The sequence below is a fragment of the Notolepis coatsorum genome (assembly GCF_963971535.1).
Source record: "Notolepis coatsorum genome assembly, chromosome: 17".
Classification (NCBI taxonomy): Eukaryota; Metazoa; Chordata; class Actinopteri; order Aulopiformes; family Paralepididae; genus Notolepis; species Notolepis coatsorum.
The window spans coordinates 16725394-16737475 of NC_140181.1; the positions used below are offsets into that span (position 1 = coordinate 16725394).

Consider the following 12082-nt stretch of genomic DNA (forward strand, 5'->3'; position numbering starts at 1 on the left):
ATCTAACTACTCACAAAATCTCAGACAAATTCCCATCAGGTTTCCGTAAAAATCATGACGTCAATCATGATTTTTTTTGTTTCGTTTACACTTGTTTACGTACTTGAATGTCTATTTTATACTTATATTATACTTTTTTATATTATCTTGCTATTTTATCTAGCACACTATCAGGAGCAAAACAGAAAGAGGCATTTCATGCAAAAGTATTCTGTATTTCTGTATGACAACTAATAAGGAAACTTGAACTTGAACATCTGACTCCGGTGAATGTTCTGTCTTGGCCCTGCTGGATCTCAGTGCAGCGTTTGACATGGTAGACCACGGTATCCTGTTAGACAGGATCAGGGAGTGGATGTGCCTCACTGGGAGCGCCCTAAGTTGGTTTACCTCCTACCTTCAGGAGAGAAGTTTCGCCGTAGCTGTTGGCCCTTTTAAATCAGACCCTTCCCCCCTCTTGTGTGGTGTACCACAGGGATCTGTGCTAGCGCCAATCCTGTTTGCCCTCTACATGCTGCCCCTAGTCCTTCTCATAAGCACATTTAAGGGCATCTCCTACCACTGCTATGCGGATGACATCCAAATAGCTTTCATCCTGCATGAGTGTCTGTCTGCCATTGAAAATTGGATGGGTAGCAATTTTCTTCTATTAAACGCAGGAAAAACAGAGGTACTGATTGTAGCTGTTCTTTTTTTTTTTAAACAGGGCTTTTGAGATGATGAAATCACTGCACCCAGGCAGCAGTGGTTCGGACCAAAAATTGTTCAGAGTATATATCTGCTTAGAAAACAGAAATGGCTAATTTTTTTTTAATTTCTCCACGTGGTAAATACACAGGTCACAAAATTTTTTACAGGAACGTTTTGGAGTTGTATTTTGAGTGTATTTCGTGACTGTTGGGAACTATAGGCTACACTGGCACACCTACTTCCAGTGTAATGACGCTAAGCTAGGCTAACGGTGCGGCTGTTCCCTAAGCCATGCATGCACAGAGAAGAAAATGGTATGTATCTGCTTGTCTAACGCCAGGGTAGATGGCAAATAAGCTAATTTCCCAAAAAGTTGGTGTGTTCCTTTAAGGACCAGCCAGTCACTAGAACGGGTTCCAACATTCCATTCCAATAATGATGTAGTATAAGGAGGTAGCTTACCAATAATGATGTAGTATAAGGAGGTAGCTTACCAATAATGATGTAGTATAAGGAGGTAGCTTACCAATAATGATGTAGTATAAGGAGGTAGCTTACCAATAATGATGTAGTATAAGGAGGTAGCTTACCAATAATGATATAGTATAAGGAGGTAGCTTACCAATAATGATGTAGTATAAGGAGGTAGCTTACCAATAATGATGTAGTATAAGGAGGTAGCTTACCAATAATGATGTAGTATAAGGAGGTAGCTTACCAATAATGATGTAGTATAAGGAGGTAGCTTACCAATAATGATGTAGTATAAGGAGATATCTTACCAATAATAATGTAGTATAAAGAGGTATCTTACCAATAATAATGTAGTATAAGGAGGTAGCTTACCACAATAAGGGCCTTAAAAATTAACAAACACCAGTGCTTGTTGTGCCTCTCCGTCAGGGAGGACCAACCAACCTTCTCATAAAGGACAAAGTGATGAGTGTCGCATCTATCATTACTAGTGATGAATCTGAGGGCAGAGTGATGTGTGTGTGTGTGTGTGTGTGTGTGTGTGTGTGTGTGTGTGTGTGTGTGTGTGTGTGTGTGTGTGTGTGTGTGTGTGTGTGTGTGTGTGTGTGTGTGTGTGTGTGTGTGTGTGTGTGTGTGTGTGTGTGTGTGTGTGTGTGTGTGTGTGTGTGTGTGTGTGTGTGTGTGTGTGTGTGTGTGTGTGTGTGTGTGTGTGTGTGCGTGTGTGTGTGTGTGTGTGTGTGGACTGTGTGGTCATGCTGTGTTTGTGTTCAGCTCCTCTGGGAGAGGGAGTGGGGTTTCCTGCCTCTCATCTGCATCATCTGCTCTCATGGAATGTCAGCTTTCTCTGTTGTGTCTCTCTGCCACAGCAGCCCTTAACCCTTTCACTACCACACCACCAAATGGTTAACCCTTTCACGGCAACAATACAGACGGTTAACCCTTTCACTGCCACACGACAAAGGGTTAGCCCTTTCACAACCACACTACAGAAGGTTAACCCTTTCACTGCCACACTACAGAAGGTTAACCGTATAGGGTCTATTATTAAGAACCATGGCATCTCATTCCATTTTTATGCAGACGACCTACAGTTATACCTGCCTTTAAAGCGTGACGACCCCAACACCCTAAAACCCCTGTTAGACTGTCTCAGTGACATTAAAGCTTGGCTGGCTCTGAACTTTTACAATTTTAATGACAAAAAAACCGAGGTCATTATGTTTGGACCAAAGCGGGCCTGGTAGTACCGCACCTCCAGACATGGGTGCCCTTGACTCATGTGTCAAACCCATAGTCACCAACCGGGGGGTCAAAATAGACAATGATTTTAAAATGGACAAACAAATTAACTCTGTGGTTAGGTCCAGCTTCTTCCAGCTGAAGCAACTCTCTAAAGTCAAGCCTCTTCTCTCCTTTAAGGAATTGAGAGAGTCATGCATGCCTTTGTGACAACACGGGTGGATTATTGTAATGCGCTCTATGTTGGCGTTGGCCAGGCCTCGCTGTCGCGTCGTCAGCTGGTCCAAGACGCTGCTGCTCGGCTGTTGACAGGGACACGCAAACGGGAGCACATCTCTCCTGTCCTCGCCTCCCTTCATTGGCGGCCTGTGCAGTTTAGGGTCCATTTTAAGATCCTGCTGTTTGCTTATAAAGCAATGAATGGTCTGGCCCCACCCTACCTCACCGAGATCCTGCACCCCTGCACCCCATCACGGTCTCTGAGGTCTGCTGACCAGTCCCTCCTGGTTGTCCCTAACTCCAGGCTAAAAAACAGGGGGGACCGTGCATTTGTGGTTGCAGCCCCCAAACTGTGGAACGAGTTGCCCCCCCACACATTAGGCTGGCCCCAACGCTCCCAGTGTTTAAGTCCCATCTTAAAACATATTTGTTCTCCCTAGCTTTTAAAATAATGCAGTCTGCTGCTGTAATTTTGTTTGTAGTTCTGTGTACTTTGTATTGTGTTTATGTGTTTTTTTTCTTCTTTTTTTTACTATATTATGGTTTTTACTGTGAAGCACTTTTGTCAACCATGTTGTTTTTAAACGTGCTATACAAATAAAGTTGGATTGGATTGGACAGTGAAAGGTTAACCTTCTGTAGTGTGGCCTCAGTGATCGGGAAAGCTCAGCAACGCCTATACTACCTAAGGAAGCTGAAGCAGGCTGGCCTGCCACGAAATCTCCTTGTCAACTTTTATCATTGTGCGGTTGAGAGTGTGCTGACCTACGGTGTGTCTGTGTAGTTCTCCAGCTGCACAAAGGCAGAGCAAGAGGCTCTACAGAGGGTGGTGAAGGCGGCAGGCAGGATCGTCGGGACTCCTCTACCAAACATCACCTCCGTCTTCACCTCCTGCTGCCTCCACCGCTCCAAGTGTATTATCAAGGACCAGTCTCACCCAGCAGCACATCACCTCTTTCAGCTCCTTCCCTCAGGGAGGATATACCGGTCCATACATACAAAGAGTTCAAGACTTATGAACAGCTTTTCCCCCAAGCAGTCAGACTGTTAAACTCTCATTGACTGTCCCCTCACATGCACCATGCACTTACCTGGACTTGATAACCACTATGTTACCGCTCATCATGCACTTTATTATTTAAAATATTCTGTTATATGTACAGTGTTATGTGTTTCATGTATGTATATATTGTACTACGGTCTGTGGGAGCTCCCCTGAAATTTCGTTGTATACTTGTTGTGTGCAATGACAATTAAAAGTCTATTCTTCTTCTTCTTCTTCTTCTTCTATTCTATTCTTCTTCTTCTGTATTGTGGTAGTGAAAGGGTTAACCTTCTGTAGTGTGGTAGTGAAAATGTTAGCCGTCTGTAGTGTGGTACTAGTGAAAGGTTAACCTTCTGTAGTGTGGTAGTGAAAGGGTTAACCTTCTGTAGCGTGTAGCGTGGTAGTGAAAGGTTAGCCGTCTGTAGTGTGGTAGTGAAAGGTTAACCTTCTGTAGTGTGGTAGTGTAAGGGTTAACCTTCTGTAGTGTTGTAGTGAAAGGGTTAACCTTTTGTAGTGTAGTAGTGAAAGGGTTAACCGTCTGTAGTGTGGTAGTGAAAGGTTAGCCGTCTGTAGTGTGGTAGTGTAAGGGTTAACCTTCTGTAGTGTGGTAGTGTAAGGGTTAACCTTCTGTAGTGTGGTAGTGAAAGGGTTCATATCTGTCTGCTTGCAGAGGATACACATTCAGAACATTCCATCACGGCATCAAGGATATTCCTGGCTTTACTAAAGAGCATCGTCTCAGCCACACTGAGCACACATACAGGTACATAGACACACGTTGTCACGCGCATACACACACACGCACGTGCGCAAGCACACACACACATACGCACACACAGAAACAACAAACACACACATGCACACACACAGACGCACACGCGTACATACACACACACACAAACGTACACACACGCACACGCAAGCACACACACACACACACACACACACACACACACACTTCATCCCAGTATGTAGCAAGCCTGTACCCTTTCCCCACCTTTCCTACCTACCTACCTACCTACCCTTTCCTTCCTAATGTCGCGTCTGGCTAGTTAGTAAAAGGGCGAACAGTTGATGGATTTATTATTCATCTGACCCCGTGGGTCACAGAGAGGAAGGGAGGAGGAGGAGAGCTGTTGAAGGAGGAGCAGTAATACATGACTAGTTCACGTTATTTTCAAGCTCCTCTAACTTATACTTGTCCAATAATTCCTGTTTATGCTTCTAGTACCTTCAGTCCTTCATGTCGTGTATTACTGCTCCTCCTTCTATATTATATAGGCACTACATTTTGAATATGTAGCGGTGGACACATTAGGTCGAAGAGATTGAACTCTGGCATGTCCCTTGAGACTTGGAGTTATGGCGAAGTGAGATTTTGGGGATATATATATATATAATAAACCATATCAGATACATAGATATTGGTTAATGTATCAGTCACAGATAAAATAGTAATGCCGTGTAATCGATAACTACATGTGACGATATTGATTTTGACAGAAATAAAAAACAATCTGTGATACTAGCCACAAGGCGTGACAAATGAATGAATAGATGCGGTTATTTTCATAGGCGTTACATCAAGCTGTATTTGCATCACACGATAGACTCCTTTTACCTGAGGCCTCCTCTGCCATGCTTTGGATTCCACAACGAGACCGCTGTCACGCCACGCTTCCCTCTTTCCTGCTAATCCTGTATTCTACTGCAGAGGATGGCTGAGCAGTGTTTTTAATCCTGTATTCTACTGCAGAGGATGGCTGAGCAGAGTTTTTAAACCTGTATTATATTCCAGAGGATGGCTGAGCAGAGTTTTTAATCCTGTATTATATTCCAGAGGATGGGTGATCAGTGTTTTTAATCCTGTATTCTACTGCAGAGGATGGCTGAGCAGAGTTTTTAATCCTGTATTATATTCCAGAGGATGGCTGATCAGAGTTTTTAAATCATGTATTATATTCCAGAGGATGGCTGATCAGAGTTTTTAAATCATGTATTATATTCCAGAGGATGGCTGAGCAGAGTTTTTAAATCTTTGTATTATATTGCAGAGAAGGGCAGAGTTTTTAGTCACTGTGGTATCTGACAGTTACACTCCGCTAGCCAGGGAGTATATTCAGACACAGCTTCCTGTACCCCTTTGATTGGCTGTGATGAGAGAGCCCTTGGGCTTGGGGTGGGTGGGTGAGAGAGAGAGAGAGAGAGAGAGAGAGAGAGAGAGAGAGAGAGAGAGAGAGAGAGAGAGAGAGAGAGAGAGAGAGACACACAGTGAGAGCATGTTTTGTTTTCCTCTGTGTGTGTGTGTGTGTGTGTGTGTGTGTGTGCGTGTGCGTGCGTGCGTGCGAGTGAGGAGTTGAGGCAGCACTCTGATAACGGTCCTCGGCTGCAGCTAAAATAAAGTGATAGCATATCTTATATTATCTGTAATGCTATGGCCAGTGGTGGAAGAAGTACACAGTTCCTTTACTTAAGTAAAAGTAGAAATACCCAGATAAATGAGTACTCTTAAAAGTCCTCAATTCAAATTCTACTTAAGTAAAAGTAGATAAGTATTTGCTATTGAATATATAGTAAAATATAGAAAAGTATTTGCTTGGGAGCATTCAAACCTCGATCCAAGGTTATGTTAAAGTGGTATGTGGTCCAGTTATGCTGCTCTGATTAAAGATTATGTTAAAGTGGTATGTGGTCCAGTTATGCTGCTCTGATTAAAGATTATGTTAAAGTGGTATGTGGTCCAGTTATGCTGCTCTGATTAAAGATTATGTTAAAGTGGTATGTGGTCCAGTTATGCTGCTCTGATTATGTCCTCTTGTTTAAGTTTAAGTAAGTTATTTAATAATTTTTTACCCAGGGACAGTGCACATTAAGGGCGCATTAACCTTAAAATCAACATCTTCAGTTTCCACATCAATGTAAATGTGCCAGAATTAGCTAATGAGCTCGTTTCCATCTGTAGTCCTGGCCTAACATGCACGTCTCTATGGTGTTGGCGGAAACCGGAGTACCTGGAGGAAACACACGCGGACACAGGGAGAACATGAAAATTACACCGGTATGACTGTGTATGAATGAATAATGGACTCTGTGAAGCGCTCTGGGTCTCATGAAGAGCGCTATATAAATCCAAGTCATTATTATTATTATTATTACACACAGAAAGGCCCCCTGCTGGGGTTCGAACCCAGGACCTTCTTGCTGTGAGGCAACAGAGCTGACCACTCTGCCACCGTGCCATGGAATTGATAGGCTTCAAATGTGAAAGAATCTTCATAGATTTTTGCCATGTTTTCTTTTTTTTTTTTACTTTATTTTTTGGCGTTTATCGCTTTTCTGGTCAAGCATGACCGACAGAAACAGGTTGAAATGGGATGTAGAGCAGGGGAAGACACTCTGAGAAAATACAGCGGGTCCGGGAATCGAACTCGTGTACCCCAGATCCGTGACGAGCACGGTTTTCCCCGACGCAGAAATAGCGCCGAGATATGCGGTGAGCTACGGGAGCTCCCCTTTTGCCATGTTTTCTATGCAAAATCTTTTTCTTCAAAGTAACTAGTAACTGATGGGTTCAGAGATAAATGTAGTGGATTAAAAAGTACAATTTCTCCTTTGAAATCTAGTGTAGTAAAAGTATAAAGTTCCCTAAAATGAAAATACTCAAGTACAAAGTAAAAAATACTTTCCAGCATGGGCTATGATCAAGTCAGTTTAATTTGACTCACAGCAGGCTACCGCTGTCGTTGCGACATCCTTGTCAACCAAGACAAGACAACTGACCACACAGGAAAGCAATTTTGAAAGACTTATTTCCACATAGTCATGGATTACGCGGATGACATGTCACCTAGTTACTCTATGCACTGAACAGTTACTTCACAAAACATCTTTTGCCTTAGATGGCAATAAAGCAAGCCAGCAAGGCATCATTATTTAAACGCAGGCTAATATACACCCTTCATATTAGACAGTAACAGCCATACTATAGTCTACCCATAATATATTATATATTTTACATTATACTCTGTATGATAGCATGTACAACAGTGCTGTATATACCGCATATTTACATTTTTTTTTTTTTGTGATCAAATGTTTACATTTTTATATTATTTAATTAAATCATATACACACAACAGGTAACAACTAGGGCTATCAATCGATTCAACTGGACAGCCCTAGGAAACAACACGTAACAACACACAGGACCCCCCCCCCCCCCCCCCCCCCCCCCCCCCCCCTCCTTTCCCACAGGACTTCCCTGAAAAGACCCCCCGGGCCCCGCGCTGTAGGCATGCCCACCATACTGTATGCATAAAGTGCAGAGACAGAGAATTAGGCATAAAATAAGCATAAAATAGACGGCAGCAAAATAGACAAAGTCAAGATAAGGCAGAGAATAGACAACCTAAGGCACCATTAGTACCAACCACGTCGTCATGCTCGTCAGGAAGGGGTTAAATAACGCTCCAAAGTTAGACAAAATGTTGGAGAAAAACTGCCACGGCCATATTCAAAGGGGTCCCTTGACCTCTGACCTCAACATATCTGAATGAAGATGGGTTCTATGGGTACCCACGAGTCTCCCCGTTACATACATGCCCACTTTATGCTAATTCAATGCAGTTTTCCATCTCCCCTTTACCAAAGAGGTTTTTAATTAAGTTGTAACCTGAAGAAACCTGGTTTTGTATGGGGATATGTGTTTCCAGATTACATTGAGAAACCATTGTATCCGCTTCATACACTACGCTTATTATTCCTGGAGATCCTGGCAACCCAGAGTGAACAATTCACTATGAATTGAAAATGGGGGGCCCTGATGTAAACAAGACAAACGTCTTTCTCTGGTCTGCATCCCCTTAACAATTGTGTGTATTGAGCCGTACTGTATTGTACCCATTCTGCAATCTGTTAAATAAAGTTGTCATTCATTCATTCAACGTACATCTCCTCAGTGCCTGTGCACAGCCAGCCTCACAGGCGGAAGTATTTTGAAGCCCCTTTTTTGACAGCACAATGTTGGCAGGTATGGGATTCAAAATAATGATGTCCAATAAGAGGCTGATCTGCATGATCACATGGCTTTGTTTAGAAAGATGATTGGCTCGTTTGTCTATTGGCAACGTGAACCTGCGACAAAAGTAAGGTATGTCACTTTTGATTTGGACCATTTCAAAGAAACTCGACCTGACCGGTTCTGCTACCTGTCTCGAAATACCTGCACAGGGAGAGGGAGAAGGAACGCTCATTGGTTTGGAATGACGGTCTGGTTTCACGAGAAATGAAACTACATGCAACACGGACTGATTCGGCAGTAGGACCTGGCGCTGTTCAGACCACTGTTGAGGATCTTCTGCCTGCAGGTTTGATTGATTGATTTAAATTTAATTTTAAAACACACATAACTATCACAAGTTACAGATTGATAAAAGCAAAAACAATATACATACATACATACATACATACATATATCTACATACACACATACATACAAACACATATACATATACACATATACACACAGGTTGGAAAGCCACATAAAACATACATAGTTGGATGTGCTAGAATCAGGATTACGGCGATGATATTGTTTTGGGTGTTAAAGCCTATATTGTCATTGATGTTTTCTTTTGGTTTTGATTGAAGGTTAACTTACTGTACAGCTGTGATGTCACAAGGACGAGGTCACTGCGGTTGGATCCTGTTTGTGCTGGTTGTGCTGTGTGGACTGTTCTTCACTGACGAAAACCAACCTCAAGGTAGAGGACAATAACATGCACACCTGACACTATTATAGATGTATGTGTTTTGTTTTATTTGCCACATACAGTATAAGGTACATGTACATTATAGTGAAATGGTTGGTTCTGTATGACCCTCCTGAGATTGTGCTTCATGAAGAAAAAATAAAGAAAGCCCAAACACTACAAAATATACAATATATACAAAAGAAAAAATGCAAAATGCAGAATGCAAAACACGAGGTAGAGAAGTAGTACATCTTTTAGTAATGAATAGATAAAATATGGTGTTGTGTTAAAAAGTGAACGTTAAAGGTGAATGTTTAAAGTGTGTGCATGTGGATGTTGTGTGCAGTGAGTGTAGAATGGACGAGTTAGTGTTGCATGGAGTCCAGGTCATTCTACGGAAGCTTGCCATTTTCACTTTTTAATGTTTGATTTGAAAAGTATTGTTTTAAAAGTTTTGGATACTTTTTTTAAGTGGATTCTTATCTCTCTCTGAAAAAATTTACCGTGCCATCTCAGGCTATTATATTTGAAAGAAAAATCACATTTAAACAACATGCATATTTGTTTTTCGTCAGCCCTGTTACTACATATCAATTACTGTTTGAAAAGGTTATAAATACATATTTAGAATAATTATGATATCATAGAAAGATAAAAGTCCCTTGTTACAATAGTGTGTTTGTAGAGTTAGAATATTGACGAGTTAACTTTTTTTCCCATGAATAAATATGCCCATTCACAATGGACCCTTTCACAGCATATTTGATTTAAGAAAAAGTTATGAAAACAAAATAATAATATCCCAATTTCTTTAAGGGAGCCACTGGTTTCTATTACTTACCATATACAACTAGTTCGTTTTACATTTTTATTTAATTTTCTTAAATTACATCAGAATATTGTACAATTAACAGGGCTGACACCCCAGTAACAGGATTGACACAGTTACCAAAATGGTTATACTGCTTGTTTAAGTTACAATTGTCGGTGTAATGGGGTTATTTAAGAAGATCTTATGGAGATAGTTATGACACAGTCATAAGTCTTTAATTCAACATGACATATCAGAGTACTTTGTTGACAGATATGAGGTTTTAGTGTAGAAGATGATGAAAATAATTATGATACTGCAGATGTAGTCAAATTCAATCAATTGTTTTATTCAAAAACAAAACAAAAAACAATCAGGAATAGGAGTGGGAAAAAACGCCATCTCAGGTACCCTATCAACATGTGAACCTCGGTTGACAGCGGAAATTCAACCTTGGCAACAAACAGCAGTGGAACAATGTTTCAAACATCTAACATCTTTTCAAACATCTAAACCCCCCTCCCTAGAATTGCAGAACAAACAATCACCTAATGCACCATTAGTTTGCCTACCCAACAAGTTTTGACCAGATGTCCTTCTGGATCTCTACATTGACAGGAGAAGGAATCAACCTTAAAATGTCATCAAACATGTACCAGATACAGTCCTCGCGGGATGGCCAGACATATCTATTCTGGCCAATATGGTGCATGCACTTCACTTGGGCATATCCTTCAGTTGTTGCCACAATGATTCCAGGGTACAGCTCCTGGTCATATGCAAGGACACACCATTGACCAATTATCCCATCACTACTCCAATCGATCTCCTGGGGTCCTTGAAGTTCTTCAGTCAGCTGTTCTGCTGACTTTTGTGCCTGTGCTTGTGTGGTTGGCTGAGGTATGGCTGGGGTGCTTGTGGTTGGCTGAGGTATGGCTGGGGTGCTTGTGGTTGGCTGAGGTATGGCTGGGGTGCGTGTGGTTGGCTGAGGTATGGCTGGGGTGCTTGTGGTTGGCTGAGGTATGGCTGGGGTGCGTGTGGTTGGCTGAGGTATGGCTGGGGTGCTTGTGGTTGGCTGAGGTATGGCTGGGGTGCTTGTGGTTGGCTGAGGTATGGCTGGGGTGCTTGTGGTTGGCTGAGGTATGGCTGGGGTGCTTGTGGTTGGCTGAGGTATGGCTGGGGTGCTTGAGGCTTGGGTTGCCTTGATCATTTGGGGGCCCATTATCAGTGGAGCAAAGATGAAGTGGTTAGTTTGCTTGCATTCTGAGATGGTGCAGAAGCAGAGAGGGCGTGCATCTTCACCAACATACAACACACCTGTGTGCATTGATGCCTGTTGGTGCGAGGCACCGAAATGCACAGCCTGGATCTCAGCACTGTACTTACATGAGTAGTTTTCTGAGAAATCCACATGTATAATGCATTCGTGTGAGGACAGACTTCTCTTTAGCTCTCTGGAGAATGAGAACTGCTGCTTGATGTTGAACGCATGTTTCTTAAACCTGTGCAGGAGACAAGTGAAATGCTCAATGAGCTCCTCTACAGAGCTTTCAATTCGTTTTTTAGCTGTCACTTTGAATGACAGCTAATTCAATTTTTTAATCTCGAAGCTTCGAATTAAAATCGAATCTCGGCCCCGAAGCTTTGAATTCCAAAAAAAATAATCGAAGGTCAGCCCTAGTTGTGTTGTGTTATATTGTGTCATATTGTGTTGTGTCATATCGTGTCATCAGCCTCTAGCCAGTGTGATCAAGGCTGGAGACCATATGAGGACAGATGTTACTTGTTCTCAACTGACGCAAAGTCCTGGGGGGCGGCTCATACCTTCTGTCTGGGACTGTGGAGCGACCT

The 12082-nt window shown here is 42.2% G+C and overlaps 1 protein-coding gene and 1 long non-coding RNA gene across 3 annotated transcripts in view; one reads left to right on the forward strand and one right to left on the reverse strand.

The window, feature by feature from the left end:
* Positions 1 to 5666, reverse strand: part of LOC311243694 — a 45423-nt gene extending 39757 nt beyond the window's left edge. The window contains exon 1 of the long non-coding RNA XR_014620668.1: positions 5289 to 5666. This is a non-coding gene — a long non-coding RNA (uncharacterized lncRNA). The remainder of the gene's footprint in view (positions 1 to 5288) is intronic.
* Positions 5667 to 8908: 3242 nt separating this feature from the next.
* The window catches only part of LOC311244503 (uncharacterized protein), a 17637-nt gene continuing 14463 nt past the window's right edge, over positions 8909 to 12082 (forward strand). For both annotated transcript variants that reach the window (XM_084334048.1, XM_084334049.1), the window contains exons 1-3: positions 8909 to 9033; positions 9317 to 9429; positions 11965 to 12082. The exon at positions 11965 to 12082 is cut by the window's right edge and continues 28 nt beyond it. In XM_084334048.1, the coding sequence (XP_084190174.1) occupies positions 9339 to 9429; positions 11965 to 12082 (209 nt within the window). In that variant the 5' untranslated portion in view covers positions 8909 to 9033; positions 9317 to 9338. The remainder of the gene's footprint in view (positions 9034 to 9316; positions 9430 to 11964) is intronic.